This window comes from Penicillium brevicompactum (genome assembly GCF_028827555.1).
Source record: "Penicillium brevicompactum strain IBT 35665 chromosome Unknown utg000006l_segment0_segment0, whole genome shotgun sequence".
In the NCBI taxonomy this organism is placed as follows: Eukaryota; Fungi; Ascomycota; class Eurotiomycetes; order Eurotiales; family Aspergillaceae; genus Penicillium; species Penicillium brevicompactum.
This window is the reverse complement of record NW_026623209.1, coordinates 3,902,300-3,918,318: the sequence shown is the minus strand read 5'-3', so window position 1 is coordinate 3,918,318 and position 16,019 is coordinate 3,902,300. Positions and strand designations below refer to the sequence as shown.

Genomic DNA, 16,019 nt, shown 5'->3' with positions numbered 1-16,019 from the left:
GGAAGGAGGCCGGAGGGGGAGCAAGCCATGACTGCCTCAGGCGACAACATCGCTATTTTTGGATTAGCTGCGTAGCAGCGGGCCAAGGTCTTAGTTTAGTGAGACATGGGATCCTCTGGGTGTTACGCGTATATAGCTCGAAACACCCATGGGTCAGTCTGTGAAAAGCTGTGAGTTAGCTTCTTTGCTCACACGAGATGTAGACGTTTGGCTGGCGATCATGACGATCCACTAAACCATATGGTTTGGCCCCCTGGGGTACAGACAAAACGACACTAGCATGGATCATCGAATCAAAGCAGAAACCCTTGGAGATTAGAGTATTTTTAGACTGAAAATCAAGGAAGTGTTCCTACTGGATGACTACAATCTTAGGTACAATGGTCTACAGTACAAACGGTATATAGATGAACCAGTCATACTTCGTTAATGGGGAATAGAAAATAGAACAAGATGGCTTTTTGGCTAACAACAGAACCGGCAGGCCTGCATTAAAGTTGAGCCCAGCGTGGAATACACTGTCTGGGAGAGAAGTGTTTTGATAGATGACCACATGCCGAATTCAACAATTTCACACCCAACCCGCTTATAAAGTGCACTAACGCACTTAACGGTAACGCCAGTAGCTCTGGGTGTTCTGGCGCTTCCAGGTGTGGCGGCGACCAGCCTTGGTGTTGTTGTAGCGGTGACCCTTGTTCATACCACGGGACTTCTTGCCAGTGGCGGTGAGACCACGAGACTCGCGGTGCTAGAGAGAATTTCGTTAGCCAAGTTCCCAAATTCTTAACGGGCGTATTTCGAGTAAAACTCACCTTGTGGACGGGGGCGCAGATCCAGTTGATGCGGGCATCACGGCGGATGGCCTTGTGCTGGGGGTCGACGAGGATGACCTCGAAGTACTTGTAGGTGGAGTCCTGGTTGATCCAGTAGGAGTTCAGGACGCGCAAGTTAGCGGCGCGGCGGCCGACACGCTCCTCAGCAGTAGACTTGAGAGCACGCTGGTACTTGAGCTGGTTGACTCCGTGGTTGGTGGGCTTGCCTGTTCATCCAATCGCACATTAGCCAAAAAAATTCTTCCACGCAGCAATTTTCGTCCGATTCTGCTCGGGAGAGGTAAATTCGTACCGTAGGTGGCACCCTTGGGGACAGGGCGCTTGCGGCCACCGCGGCGGACACGGGCACGGTAGATAACGTAACCCTGCTTGGCCTTGTAACCGAGACGACGAGCCTTGTCGGGGCGCGAGGGGCGCGAGGCACGGTGGATGGCGTTCAGCTGGCGGAGCTATATTATGCACTCTCAGCAAAGTTCAACGAGTGTATAGCAAGACACATGAATTCCCAAAAAAGGTTTTCTTGCGTGCCACAATCATTCCCGCCGAATGACTTTTTGGTCGAGCCACCTAGCAATACCACGAAACGGCATGTCCTAAGGCAACGCACACGATGTGCTCGGCGGAGATGTTAGGCATTCGAGGGACAAGGGGTTTATCTCACCTCCCAGCATCGGACGCGCAGCAGGAAGCGAATCACATCGGACTGCTTCTTCTTTTGGATTTCTTCCACGTACTTGAGGGCACCCATCTGGACGGTTGTAAATTAGACAAATGCACTGGCGAAGAATTGAATCGAGTGTGATGGTAAAGAAAGCGTACCTTGTCGGCTTTACGAGGTCGTCGGTTGTCGTTGTCGCGAAAAGTTCGAGTGAAGGAAGAGTAGGTAGGCAGAGGCCGCCCACTGTGTGGACGCTAGCGATTAGCGAGTTTCCCCACCCTAACCAATCATGATTGGTCATGTTACTCAGCCCTAAAATTGAGGTGTCAACGCCAAGACCATATGCCTCAGGCCCGTGGGTGATTTTTTCATGTCTAAGTGTCACACCTGCTGTACAATATGGAGATTGAAGCTTAGGTCCTACTATACCCATGGTCTTCTAATCCATTTCATTTACCAACTCCGTTTATCCTAGTCATGGGATGTTCTTTGAAATTAAATTTTTGTTATTTTGTTCTCAGATTGATGAAATATCTTTCCCAACGCCCTTGTGATGCAATCAGTTATCACACCATTGCTCAATAAATGCAGATCAACGCTCGCTGATGCCAATAAAACCGGAAAATAGCTGGACAACACCAAATGACCCGTAGGACAAAAAAAAATTAAACACAAACAGAAGCCAAACAAGGTAGGTAAGAGATTCTCAAGTCGCTCAGTCGGATTGCCTCGAAGTATGCTCCCGTTGAACCATTTCATTGGTCACAGAGATATAATATGATCCAGCTGGTAAGACACTCTTCTTGCAGAGAGGGCAGAGACAACTGTTGTCTGTCAGGAAGGGATCGATGCACTCCGAGTCAAAGATGTGTCCACAAGGCAGCTCGCGAACTACTGATGATCCAGCCACGAAGTCATCGATGCAGATCGCACAGGTTGTTTGAGTATGACTCAGTCTGTACTTGCTGCGGGTAGCATCATCGGTCTCTTGCTTTGCGGGATTGACAACTGCTGCCTGTGGCTTTCGGAGTCCAACATTGCGCAGAGTTCGGTTCTCTTCTTCCGCATGATGTTCCGCAGGTGGCGGGCTGATATTCTCGACAACGACGGCCTTCTGTTCAGCCTCATCATCCGATGTGCTCTTGCGATGGAGAGATGACTCTGATGATGAGCTGATGTCAAGATACGTATAAAGTGGCATCTTATCAACCACATCTTGAGGCGCCTTTGTCTGGTTCAATGCCAAAGCCTCAACATCGACCTGGCCCGCGGCGATACGTCTTTGGAGCTGGTCACGTCTTTTGCGGAGAACAAGACGATAGATCACAACCAACAAGAGGCTGAGAACCAGGACTGTTCCCGCAATCGCAAGCACAAAGCTCCAAAGACTGGGCATGTTTCCTGTCTCCTCTCCTGTAACATTGTAAGTATATATTCCGACAAACATGAAAATTTTCACATACCAGTTTCAAGACGACCGAACAACCGTGCACTCCCAGACACAACTTCTCTCTTCTCGTGCGTTGTGTTCCCGGAAAAGTGCGCAAGATCACGTATCAACGAGGTTCCTGCTGGACCTGGGATGGCATATACCGGGTAGTCGTTTTCCATCCTCCACTTTTCCCCATCATTGATTTTCCAACGCGCATCGTTTGAATCAGGTGGGAGACCAGTGTCGTTATTTGTCGGTTCATAAAAGACCATGGCATGGGTGCCGACTTTTTGTCCAGCGGATAGGTAGGAGAGAGAACACTCGGCAGATACCCACGGAGCGAGGCCGATGAGAGAGTAACCAAAGCCAGAAACGTCGTCATAGCGGGTGGCGTTCGAAGGCACATATGAGGAGGTGTCGTTGTAGCAAGGATCCTGCGAATCTAAATCGGGCACGAACAGGAGTCCTGAGACCACGCCACTTTTCGGGATACTGTTGCTGGAAATGGTTTGGACCTTGTTGTCGAGGACAAATCGATAGGCGACATTGTCCTAAAGAATTTTGTTAGAGATCGTTCCAGAAAGGTTCCTGGAATGCAGGAGTTAGACTCACATCGACTGAGGCGGTGGCATTGGATGCTTCCCCAGGACCTGCCCATAGCGTGGCTACTTTGCCCACTGAGTCCTGCGGCGCATTGCGTGTAAGACCGACGGTTGACATTATGGTGGTCAAGCGTTGTGAGTGTGAGGGAGGTGATCAGACGATGAGAATCGCGAGTGTTATAAGAAGACCATGAAACAAGGCAAGTGTTCAGGCAACCCAAAAGATGGATGGGTGGAAAGATCAAGGCGTTCAGAGATAGAGATAGAGAGAAGGAAAGCTTCGAGAAAGAAAAAGAAAGAAAGTCAAGCTCATTCATACATCCTATCTCGAGCTCTACGGCGGAAGAATGCGAGAGTCAATCGGGACCGGTACGAGAATGTGCACAACCACGAGGCAAGAGGCAAGTCCCTTGCAGGGGGCGCCGAGTTTCAGGATTTTAGAGTAAAATTTCCGCGAACAAGCAATATTCGCCGAGTGCATGGCCTATTCACTGCAGAAAGTATGAAGATTCTCCCGTTGCCGTTTGCGGCCGACGGTTGTGGAGATGATCGCCGGGGCTCTACCTTTTGCCTACTTCGGATTTGGCCCTTTTGAATGTTTTCGTAGACTTTGAATGTCTCCTAGTTTGTCTACACAATGTCCAAGTATACTTCTTCCGTTCGATGTCTGGTTTTGTCTGGTTCCTGAGATCCAGGATAAGCGTGCAGGCTTTGGCCTATGAACTGTGGGGGTGACGAAGTGGTTTGTCGGACATTTGGCATATAGGGGACATGTTTATTGTCCTGCACAGTCCTACCACCTCGAAATAGCCATAGAGACCACTTCACTCTGTGATCAAGTTCAGTGACCATGATCGCGATCGGAGATGCCGCGCCACTAGGCTCGGGGTTCTCCGCAGAATGTGAGCCCTGTGGCACGGCAGGGATGTGTGTTAGTATGTTTGGGACCCCTCCGCCAAATCCACAAAGACTCAGCCACAATTGCTGTACGGAGTACAGAATTGAGTCGAGACCACATTTCCCTCGACTCTTTCAAGCTCGTGGGGTATATTGTCAGATGTGTAAAGTCCAAGCTCGGAAAGCTCCAGATGAACACTCCGGGGCTTATCACACGTGATTCTATCATCACGTGAAAGCTTGTTTCGATACCTCATCTGTCGACGTAGTCATAGCCATCCTCTAAAGGGTATCTTGCCTCTCTATCTCAGCTGCATCCAAGTGCTTCGGGGGCAACATAACTGAACTGTACTCATTGTGTTAGCCAGCGACAGCATGTGTCGGCTCATTTCCACATACACCTAGAACACCCTCAACAATACCTCCAATCGATTCCCCCTTCCGATCTGCCCAGATCCCCCTTGATACCGCATCGCCTGTCGCACCGATTAACAATATGCCGTCTGCATACAAGAGCAAAGGCAAAGGCCGAGATGCGCGCCAGTCGCGTAGCCGCAACACGACCCCGTCTGGGGCCGGTGCTCCCACGATCCCGACACTGCCTATTCAGAGCTACATGGAAAATGATGTCACCAAGCTCATTGACCTGGCCAATGGTCAGTATTCCGATGTGCTGGATCTGGTGGCCGCACAGAACATCCCAGACTCCAGGACACTCGAGACATTGGTGGAACACTTGAAGAGCCTCAGTGACATGGCTGATGCCCGGGGTGAGGTTTGCAATGCCGGAATGCGAGAGATGTCTCAAAAGCGTAAGGACGTTATGGATGACCAGGAACTTGACCGTGAAGTTCGAGAGCGCTCAAAACTCAAGCGCGAAACCGAAGAGGATGATGATATCCACAAGGGCGGGAAGCTCAAGAAACGAAAGGAGCGGGCCAGTGCGAAGGAGGAACGCCCATTAAATCATGGCGCGCACGAAATTGCCCGCCAGGATGGAGCTGAAACCAAGATTGAAGGTGGTAAGTGACCTAATCTGACGCTCTTCTCGGCTTTTCTTCCAGCCTTTTGTGATCATTAGCGATCTCCACATCTGAGCTTCTTCACTTCTCCACTGTTCAAGTTTTATTAACTCTCTCCAGCTGCTTCCCCAGCATCCAAAAATTCCAAGAATGCGCCTTCGGATGAAAGCTCTTCGCTTTCGCCTCCCTCGATGATGTCCCCCAATGGCGCGACCACCGCCGGCGATGGTCCTGCTGCCCCCGGCACACCTGGCTCTGAGACCAGTACCGATTCCCACCAGCCCGACCCCGCGCCGGCTATTCCCCATGTTCAGATCTTTGGCGACAATCCGCTGGCGTACGATGACCCCACAGTCTACGACATTCGAGATGTCGTCGAGGGCATGACCGACGATGAAAAGAAAGAAATTTACAGCGTCGCACGATTCCCCAAGACTGATCTTGCTCATATGGCAGCTGGAATCGCCCCCGACAAAGATTTCAGCAATGCGAAGCCATCCAACCAAGTCAGCGCTAATACTTTCTTGACCTACATTGAGCCATACGTCCGGCCCCTCACCGAGGAGGACATCGCTTGGCTGAAAGAAAGGGTACGTCGCTCGCTGCTGATTTTCGTATATGTGTACTGACCTCGTCTAGGGTGATCGAGTTACTCCATTCATGATGCCGCGTCGCGGAAAGAAAAATTATCGTCAACTGTGGGCCGAGGAGGACGGGGTATCCTATGACCAAAGTCAAGAGGACAAGGACCAGCTGCCATTGAACCAAGGCCGCGGCAGTATCGAACAATTGACCGAAGATAACGCCGAAACCAACGAGGTCTCTGTCGGACCACTCCTCAGTCGACTTGTCTCTCTCCTCCGATACGAGCACCGCACATTCCCCGAAGACGACAATCCAACCACAAACGGCGAAACCACTACTGGAGGCGCCAGCACAGGGACAGGCGGAGACGCAATGGACATCGACCAACCGAATGGCGAAAAAGAACCCAAAAGCGAACAAAAGCCCCCTCTGCCTCCCGCCACAGCATTCCGCGACGCAGACCCGAACGACTTCAAAACTTCTGTAGCACAACTCGATCACGCGCAACTTGACGAACGCGCCAAGGCCGAGCTGCGATACATTGGCTTCTTAGGCGCAGACGACAACCCAGACTACGACGCCCACTACGACGACGAAGTCGCCGAGCGTCTACGTCTCCTCCAAGGCGAACTGAAGAAGCAAATCGTCACGAACAACGCGCGCAAAGCCCGCATCTTGAAAATCGCACAGGAACACATGGCCATGCTCGAGTTCACTACTATCCAAGACGACCTCGACTCTCAAGTTCAGCAGGCCTATCTCAAGCGCACCCGCACTATGGGCAAGAGCAAGAAGGGCAATCAGGCGAAACACCGTCCTGGTGGTGCAGGCGGTGGAAGTCATGTCGCTGGCTCTGCGGGAGTTTCCCGTCCGGCTGTTGGAGATGCCGCGAAGATTGTGATGGATCGTCGTCGTCGCTGGAACGAGGCTTTCTTGCCCATCTTCGACGATATCAAGACCACTATTCCTTCGGAGGGAGATTCCATCTTCGACTCTTCTGTCATGGCTGAGTATGAAAAGGCTGAGCTTGAGAACTGGGATGAAGAGTAGTCTCTGTCACTGCCTCAGACTGGATCTTGCTGTTCCTGCTCATCTACTGCTTGGTTAGATCAGGTGGCCAACTTTTTGTTTTACTTTTTGATAATTTTTCTACTACGATACACCACGAATTGGCATGATGGATTGGCGCGGCGTTTGCGGATACCTGTTCATTGGATTCCTGATTATTACTCGTCCTGTCGGATATTCATGTATGTGGCAACTTCAGTAGCCACTTCGATCTGAAGATAGACACACTTAACATCCATCTTCGGAAATAGCCTCATTTCTCACAGTATGCATCCAACTGGATTGGAATATGTTGATGTCCATTTCCATACCTTGATCTATCTATCAGACCACTGTGCTTTAATCCACAGATAGCTCTAAATTAAATGCACTATAACTCGTAGCAGGGTATATATAATCTCCCAAACACCATTCAACGCCAACCTAGAAATCATCGATGTAAAATCAAAACTTCCCCAGGATACCTCTTCAACCTAGCCGTCAACTCCCTCTCACTAACCTCCAACTCCGTACAAATCTGATCCAAACAATGCGTACCATCAAGATACCTCCCCAAAACCTCATCACTAACCATCTCCTCCTCCTCATCCTCCCAAAACGTAGAAGGCGTCCCACTCCCAGCACCCCTCCCACTCATCAACGACCCAGCACGCTCCCGACTCCCCTCGCGCTTCCCACCCTCCTCACCAACACTCGAAACCGCATATGGCGTATTCGTCCCAGTGGTCACACGCGACGAAGGACCCGTCGGCGTGAACGACGAGGAACGCGGTGGTGGCGCCGGTTCACCGGTTGCACACGCATACTTATGAATACGATATAAGAAGCCCTTGATAACGCCGAAGGTGATGAAGCGCCTGATATCGATGTTCGCCAGCGAGCGACTATGCTGCGCATACCATTGTTTGACGCTCTGGCCCTGCTTGAGACCCGCGTATAGCTCGACCAGCCCGGCGCCGTCGACGATGGCCGGTTTATGGAGGGCGGATGTGTCGGGCGTTGGGTTAGGGTCTTCGCCTAGTAGAGGCCAGATTTCTTCTGCGTCGAAGCGGGCTTCATTGGTGAGGCTTGGGTCTGTGAGGGAGGTTGAGAGGGCTGTGTTGCTTGTGCTTGTTGCGCTTGTGCTTTGGTTTAGGGATGAGAGGGATGGGCCCATTGGGGGGTGTGGTGCGAAGCGGAGGTTGACGTAGCGTGCGCATTCGAGTTGCATTGTTTCGTCGGAGGCTATTGTTGAGCTGAATTGGGCGGTTGGGGCGTAGATTGCTGAGAAGGAGAATATGTCGAGGAGGAATAGACAGCCGTAGTAGAGGAGGTGGCGGAGGGCGCGACAGGTGAGGGAGAAATCGGTGTCGGCGAGGATGGAGATTACGCGCACGCTGTTGACGCCGTTGATATGGGGTACGATCTGGGTTGTTAGGTATTTGGTGTAGTATTAAAGCGCGGGGATATTGGACATACTCTCTGCATGGTCAGGTCCCAATTCTCATCTGTGAAGGCCTGGTATCGCAGCATGAATAGCGGGACTTGCCAGGCCTTGACGGGTGGAGGAGAGGGGTATATAGGAAAGAGCTTGATGTTGAGGGTATTCAGGTCGTCTAGAACCCAGGTCAGCGAAGTCGGTTTGAGGCATTCGATAAACATACCAATTGGGATCATGCACTCGCAGTAGTTGTTCAAGTCTTCCATCAACATCTCGCACAAGCTGTAGATCTTGCCCTCGCCACTCTTTGAGAAGTCCCGGGACAAGAAGCCATTCTGCTCCTCCAGCCCATGCATCAAGTCCGCTATCTTCTGCACAACACTCTTGTATGTGCTGAAGTCGTCCTCCTCTGCGAGGACGATGCAGAAGTTGAAAATAAACTCGTTGCGATCATAGCGCACAGATTTCATGCAGATAGGGTATCCCAGAATGCGGTATCCATTGGTGCAGACCTGCAACAGGTTCCCGCAGAGCTCCTGGCGGGGGATCACGAAGAACGAGACATCGGAGAAGGTCAGGAGGGGTAGTTGACCGGGCGCAGTCGGGGAGGGTACAATGCCTCCGTCCGGAACTTGGTGAACGACTTTGGGTCCTATGTAACCAATTGTGAGTGTTGAACGGACATTATGGAATCTCAAGCTTACCCTCTACCGTATCGAACTTGCTGTAGAAGATTGCCTTGATCATGTTGGTGTTGGGGCGAGGCTGGGAGAGATATTGGCTCTCATGAATATGGCAAAGCTCGCAAATTATCGATCGAGCGACGCAGAATATCACAACCCATGACCAGTGCGAATGGAGGGTTGAAGATCAAGTGCGGAGCAGACCTCGGAGCGGAGAGCTTATCGGGTGTTTGCTACTGTTTGCACCCCAGCTCTAATCGCCAAAGTGTGAAGTACGCAGTGAGCAGTGAAGATATGCAGTGAAGATATAGATTTAAATGTGTTAATAGCTCAGTACCTAAATAACTTTTGCAGTGTACTGCGACTTCACCTCTGACAATATCAAAATATAAGATAAAACATATTGGGAAAGAGGGAGGATAAGGGTATTAAAGAGAACAAGGGTAACGGAATCTATGCTCAAGCAAGAGATTCGAAGGCGTGCGCAGCGAAGGATATCGGAAATATAAAAATAAGAAAAACGCAAGAGCAAGAGCAGGATCCCGAGAAGAAGAGCCAGCCCACTTCAGACGAATGCGAGGAATGGAAAAGATACGCCGTAAATATGCAAAGGAAACACGAATGAAAGCGAGAGCCGGGTCGCAAGTCAGTGCGATCAGCGATCAGCGATCAGCGAGCAGTACTGGAAGTACTGGAAGTAGATGGGAGAGCCGGGGCCGGGAGAACGCTGTCCGGCATAGAGATCATGTATGCATCAGGCAGGGAGGCTGCATTTGAGGCGATACTGCGACGCTGAGGCACGCGTGTATCCTCGTAGGAGAATGTGAAGGGCTCATTGGAGTGAATAGCGTGGATCACCTCGCCGTATGTTCCTCGCTCACCAGCGTCCTTCATCCACTGTTCCCAGTCCTCATCCAGCGGCACGTCGGTGCCCCGGTCGCGCGCGGCCAGAGCAGCGTGAATCCGATTATTCAGGGCGACTCCACAGCTCTCCATTTCATCCTCACTGGACTCGTCTTCTGATTCTGGTTCTGCCATGGCGGCTTGGTAGCTGGATGCCCGGGAGCGGCTTGCGCGGATGGTATCGTTACTCCGGGTTTCGATGATCTCGTCTTCCGTCCCGCAGAAGTCGAAGTGAACCTCAATTGAGGGGGCTGGTGGGGGAGATGCCGCTCGGATAGATTGGGCCGTGGTGTCCTGCACCCTGACCTTTTCTTCTGCCTCGTATCGCTGACGCGCGGACTTGGTGCCTTCCCATCGACACAGATCGGAAATCTCATTCTCCGTTAGTCCGAGTTCATTGAAGGTGCGGAAGAGTCTCCGGTGCCAGGGGAAGCGGCTGAGTCGCATCCGATGGGGTCCATATGAGTAGTCCAGCCCGGGGTATTGAGCCTCGATGCAATCCAGCGAGCCGTAGAACAGGGAGGTCTCGACCCGGACTTCTGGCACGAGGTTGCGGGCGATGTGCGCGGCAAAGGAACCCGGTTCGTTCGTGCGCGGTCGTGGGAACATGGCATTATACACGATCTGGGCCAGTGATGGTTTACGCATGGTGAGAATATAGGGGATAGGGGGACAAAGAGAGAAGATGAACCAGACACAGAGCCAGCAGGGTTGTTCTCAGGCCTGGAATGTCAGAAGGCCCCCTTGCCCTTTTTGCGAATTCCCAAACTGATTGGAGGCTCAGCCCTCCGGTAGGTACGGAGTAGTGGGGAAGTGTTTGTGACTTGCGGACTTCGCGGACTTTTGGTTGGTTTTCACAAAGTCACCGTGTTCACTAAGCCCTGTCTCCCTCTTCTAGAAGGAAATGGTAATTTTTTCTTAAAAAAATGAGGGAAAATTGAAATAATCAAAAGAAAATGAAATATTGAAAAAGAAGAAAAGAGCAAGAAAAGAACAGATCCCGATCAGGTGAGGTCACTCTTTGGCCCTTGGGGAATTGAAGGTCTCACAGGCATGCCAGAAATACACAATTGAGACGTGTCGGAAAGGAAATGAAAAAGAATGGAAACAGCAAGGAACGAGAACATTCCCGGAATTATTGGCCTATATATCATATTGGTCAGGGTGTGCGCTGGCATGCAGAGCCAGCTGTTAGCGTTCGCATAGTGACCACGTCTCGATAGTTCTAGACACACGAATCATAATACTGCAACTTTAAGTGAACTCATTCTGGACACGTTACGTGCAGGTCCAGCACATCTGCATGTATACACTAAGAATGTGTGAGAATAAGCAAGACAATGTCAGACCTCGGGATAGTACAGAGTAGAATATATGTACTACATCTAGCCAATCTTGTTTCTGTTTGAATCCTCATTTCTCGAAAAGATAGCCGCTGACATGAGGACTAGTGGAGTAAAGTAGACCAATCACAGGCGGTTCCTAAACGACCACACCCGTAGCTGCCGTACCTTATCCATGGACCATGGACCATACCATGGCCCTCTGGATTGTACGTATGTCTGGTTCAATGTACTCCGTACTTCGTACTCGGTATCAGTGACCCAAACATGACTCAATATAAGCATCATGTTATTCCAGCCAATCTGCTATCAGCCTCTGGTTTTGTGTTTGGCCACCTATGTTGGTCAAGCATACTTGCCTAGACGAAGTATATCCATGGATCCATGTTGGAGCACCCTCAGTCTAAAGCAAACCACCAGGTTGGTTATTGTGACAGGGACTCAGGCTTAATAATTGTCATATTTGAGAGAGCTGCTCTATCCTTGCTGGGGCCAGATGAGAGAAGTCTTGGTTGTATAGATCCCAATTCCAAGGCAGAAATACGAATACAGCCGGCGCTTCTTAGTTCCATATGTAAACATGCGTACAATTCTTTTCCATCTTCAACGGTATTGGTAAATTGCTTTTTTCTCTCTTTCTTCCTCCACTCAATTCTAACTATCACTTTCCAACCTTCCAAATTAACCTCCAGGGCTTGAATCCATTGTCAATGCTTAGTCATCACAGGTGGAGCCAAAGTGATCGCTCTAAAAGCGGCGGCAGACATCCCCCATCTCGGCACATCTGCAACTTGGGCATCGGACCATGTCGACTTTTGATGGGATCGTCGACGGTGAGACTCCTCAGCTACTATGAATGCCTAGAAACTAATCATCCGACAGAGTTCCCCACCATACGCAGTGAGCCTCATTTAAGATCGAGGAAACTTTCCAGCTAATCAGCGCAGTCGACTACTTCCGGAAGAGTCCCGAACGACCTGCGCCACTGGCCTGCTTCCTCAGCCATGTCCACAGTGATCACTTGCAGGGCCTGGAGTCTTACCGGGCCCCGTTCATCTACTGCTCCCCGGCAACGAGAGAGGTATGTGTCCGGTACTCGACCAGAAATCATGAACTCACCGTATACAGTTGCTGCTCCGCATTGAAAAGTATCCTCATCGTATGAACTTTACGAAAGGAATCCTCGAGTCACGCCGGCTGCACTATAAGCATCTGGCAAAGCTTCTGGTGAGCACTTTTTGACATCTGTGGATCCCAAACCTAATCTCTTCAGCGCCCAATTCCACTGAACACACCGACGGAGGTTGAACTCACTCCCCGTCGTCGTATCAGGGTGACGCTCTTCGATGCAAATCATTGTACTGGGGCCGTGATGTTCCTCATAGAAGGTGATGGGAAGGCAATCATCTACACGGGTGACATTCGAGGTAAGTTGATTGCAGATTTGTAGTATGCGATGATCATGCAGCTGACCTGCTCAGCTGAGAAATGGTGGGTCGACAACTTAATCCGCCACCCCGTTCTGATTCCATACACATTGGGTCAGAAACGGTTGGACAATTTGTATCTGGACTCCACCTTTGCGAGCAAGACCAACCCATTTCGAGAGTTCCCTTCCAAGGCCCAGGGTTTAGCTGAGCTTTTACAAAAAATTCAAGCTTATCCAGAAGATACCAAATTCTACTTTCGAGCATGGACCTTTGGTTATGAGGAAGTCTGGATAGCGCTCTCTTCTGCATTGAAATCGAAGGTAAGTTTTTCTGACGCCTGCACGAGAAAATCCGACTGAAATGGTATAGATACACGTGGATCGCTATCAGATGGGCCTCTACCGGTCCTTGGTCCAATCGAAAACCACAGGAGTGCACGAAGCCCCAGCTCTCTGTGGATTTGAGCTGGGAAATGTAGTCGTGGATGGCTGTCTCAGTAACGAGGAGTCCAGTCGAATTCATAGCTGTGAACCTGGAGCTTCGTGCTCTGCTACTGGCGGTGCTAAGACAGTCTACATCACGCCGATCGTCAACCGCACATCCAGTGGTACCGAAGTCCCCGAAGTTGGCGCCGGTGGGGGTATTGGGGATTTGTATCAGACTCACGAACTCGAGCTGCCGGATGAGGCTGCACTGGATGAGTTGGAAAAGCTCTGCCTCCAATATGTTCATGATACAGAGGCGCGATCTCAAATTCGAGATGCACTCTTGCGTGCATTCCAGTCGAGGAGGAAATCGTTGTTACTTGATACATATGGCCTTCAGAAAGAGGAGGAGATATCCTTGAAAAGCCTTGTGACTGCCCTGAGCCACGGTCCATCTGAAGTATCTGACAGAACTTCGAAGCCCCAATTACCAAACAGTATTGTGAGTACTCCTAACATCATGCTATGGACATTTTCTTACGTACTCTAGCGCTTCCCATATTCACGGCACTCCTCATATTCCGAACTATGTGGACTCGTTGCTGCCTTCCGGCCAAAGGATCTTTATCCGTGTACCGTTGACTCGGAAAAATGGAACGACGATGTTTCAATGGAGCGCCTCTTTGGTCATCTCTGTTCAGGCAACGTGTTTTCACATGACATTCGCATGCGGCAGACCGTTGAAGACCAAGGGAGCGATTCTCGCCCGACAAAACGGGCACGTTACGACACGCAGGCTTCCACGCAATCTTCGCAAGAAACAAGCATCAATCTGAGCTACATCGACACCGGCGCAATTGATCGGAATCATCAGAACAGAATTGAGGATCAAGAACACCGCCCTGGTCGCTCTGAAGCAGCCAGGAACAAGCGGAATGAGATCCGACGAGCACACCACTACCTACATGAACATGCTGATCCGGCACTGTTCGAAGTCGGCCCTCTCCCCGAGTCATGGCCTCCAGCAACCGAAGACAACTTCGATGTTGCTCATGACGGCAACGAAGGCAATGAAGACGACGAGGCTACACCTGTGCCCGAGCAACAAGATTCGAAAGCATCAGCGATCTCATTTGTACCAGAATCTATCCCTGACACTCCTACAAAGCCTACTGATACAACCGATGGCAACATGTCTCCCTACCCGATCAATCCTCCCGCGGATAGCCAGCAGACAGATTTGCTTACGGTGTCAATCTCCGAATCCGCATTCGATTCCCCAGGTCGAATCATAGATGAGTCCCATCCAGATCAAGAACTGAGCCTGGCTCGCTCGCGCAGTGCGCGCATGGCTGCGTACCTAGCTGCGCGCCAGGATACCTATTCCGCATGGACGGATGTCTCGCTAGTCTCGGCGGACAACCATGCCGAGGAGGAGATTGAGCTGTAGCTTTTCTCTGCCAAGTGAAGTGTGGCGAATGCCGTGTCTTTTGTTCTCGTCATCTTTCTTTTTGTTTTTCCTAGGCTTCTTCCTACATGGTTTTTTCGGAATGATACCCCTCTGTTATTATGTTATGAAATTTGGTCTTTCCCCACAGCATAGCGTACTGCACCACATGGCCGCTCAAAGGCCCCAAATTCAATTTTGCCGGACCAATCACTTCGCACGGGGACCCCAGATCTATCGTTCGCCGATCTACTCCGTAATGCAACCTCGGGCTGGGTAGACGGCGAGATCCGCTAGTTCCAAGGTTGGCCGAGGGCCTTCGAGAAAAACACAACATATTCTTGGGATCAAGGAATTCACAAATAAGAACATTAGATAAAAACTTGTTAATGTCTGCTTTCGGGGTCGGAGACAGCTGAGGTTTCCATGACCTTGAAAGTTGATCTACGCAGATCAATCAGTAGAATCATCGTTTCTTTCTTCGTATTTCTTCCAGATATCGATTTCAAACTATCTCATACAGACATGAGACAATGTACCCAGAAAAGAGTGGCAGGAGTAGAACCTTGGAAAATCAGCCAGAGCTTTCAAACAAGATTTGGTCATAACAGGTTCGCTCTCAGCCTGATTCAATGCCTAAGTGACCATGCCGACCTCGGGACTGTTGAAGGCTAAGGAAAGACATCAGAGGACTTGCAGGAGCTGTAAGGAGCAGCCAGATCTTTGGAAGGATAAAAGAAGACCGATCCAGTGTATGGGTGCGACCTGTCGCCTTGTGCCTGGCATTTCTTCTGGAAGTTTGTGGTCATATCCTGCTCCAGCGATGCTTTGGTAGTAAAATAGCATGAATGGCCACAGAATTTACCCTTCGCGCTGTCGCAAGCAACTTCACTCGCTTTTATAATTGCTCTTCCTTCACCTTCAACCTCTCCGTCCTCTCGAATACAACCGGCTGAAGCATAGCGAGTCGAATCAAGATTGCCAGGATCGCAAACCAAACGTGCATCTCCTGCCACTATCGCGACACTCCATTTGCCTCCAAGACAGTTTTGATCGCATCCCTTGTTGGTGCGGCAGTCTTGGCCAGCGGCGTATTTGGCGGCGGTGGCAGAGGCAGCAAATAGGGAAGTAATGGCGAGGCCCAGCTTCATGATGCTTTCTGATTGAAGGTAGAGCCTGTTTTCGAGTTCCGGTTAAGGTGTGAACTTAGCCAAGGACGGGCCAGACACTTACTTTGGGTAGAGGTGTTGTGAGTTCGTGAGTCTAGAAAC

The 16,019-nt window shown here is 50.5% G+C and overlaps 6 protein-coding genes across 6 annotated transcripts; 2 read left to right on the top strand and 4 right to left on the bottom strand.

Moving 5' to 3' along the window:
- Nucleotides 1–575: 575 nt before the first annotated feature.
- On the bottom strand, nt 576–3,643 carry N7506_009683 (60S ribosomal eL15 domain-containing protein; the record flags this gene model as incomplete). The annotated part of the gene is made up of 8 exons (XM_056958976.1): nt 576–748; nt 813–1,039; nt 1,126–1,282; nt 1,495–1,581; nt 1,653–1,745; nt 2,243–2,904; nt 2,955–3,474; nt 3,536–3,643. 8 exons carry the CDS (start codon nt 3,641–3,643, stop codon nt 608–610), a joined length of 1,995 nt encoding a protein of 664 aa, XP_056808366.1. The 3' UTR covers nt 576–607.
- Nucleotides 3,644–4,918: 1,275 nt separating this feature from the next.
- On the top strand, nt 4,919–7,079 carry N7506_009682 (histone acetyltransferase NGG1; the record flags this gene model as incomplete). The annotated part of the gene is made up of 3 exons (XM_056958975.1): nt 4,919–5,444; nt 5,565–6,034; nt 6,084–7,079. 3 exons carry the CDS (start codon nt 4,919–4,921, stop codon nt 7,077–7,079), a joined length of 1,992 nt encoding a protein of 663 aa, XP_056808365.1.
- Nucleotides 7,080–7,527: 448 nt separating this feature from the next.
- Nucleotides 7,528–9,264, bottom strand: N7506_009681 (nitrogen permease regulating protein NPR2; the record flags this gene model as incomplete). Its single annotated transcript, XM_056958974.1, has 3 exons — nt 7,528–8,502; nt 8,556–9,169; nt 9,222–9,264. The coding sequence occupies 3 exons, from the start codon at nt 9,262–9,264 to the stop codon at nt 7,528–7,530; spliced, it is 1,632 nt and encodes a 543-aa protein (XP_056808364.1).
- A 605-nt stretch (nt 9,265–9,869) lies between these two features.
- Nucleotides 9,870–10,751, bottom strand: N7506_009680 (uncharacterized protein; the record flags this gene model as incomplete). The annotated part of the gene is made up of 1 exon (XM_056958973.1): nt 9,870–10,751. The coding sequence occupies one exon, from the start codon at nt 10,749–10,751 to the stop codon at nt 9,870–9,872; it is 882 nt and encodes a 293-aa protein (XP_056808363.1).
- A 1,500-nt stretch (nt 10,752–12,251) lies between these two features.
- Nucleotides 12,252–14,751, top strand: N7506_009679 (uncharacterized protein; the record flags this gene model as incomplete). The annotated part of the gene is made up of 8 exons (XM_056958972.1): nt 12,252–12,279; nt 12,329–12,346; nt 12,394–12,527; nt 12,575–12,673; nt 12,720–12,873; nt 12,928–13,196; nt 13,246–13,803; nt 13,852–14,751. 8 exons carry the CDS (start codon nt 12,252–12,254, stop codon nt 14,749–14,751), a joined length of 2,160 nt encoding a protein of 719 aa, XP_056808362.1.
- A 668-nt stretch (nt 14,752–15,419) lies between these two features.
- Nucleotides 15,420–15,899, bottom strand: N7506_009678 (uncharacterized protein; the record flags this gene model as incomplete). Its single annotated transcript, XM_056958971.1, has 1 exon — nt 15,420–15,899. The coding sequence occupies one exon, from the start codon at nt 15,897–15,899 to the stop codon at nt 15,420–15,422; it is 480 nt and encodes a 159-aa protein (XP_056808361.1).
- Between the last annotated feature and the right edge of the window lie 120 nt (nt 15,900–16,019).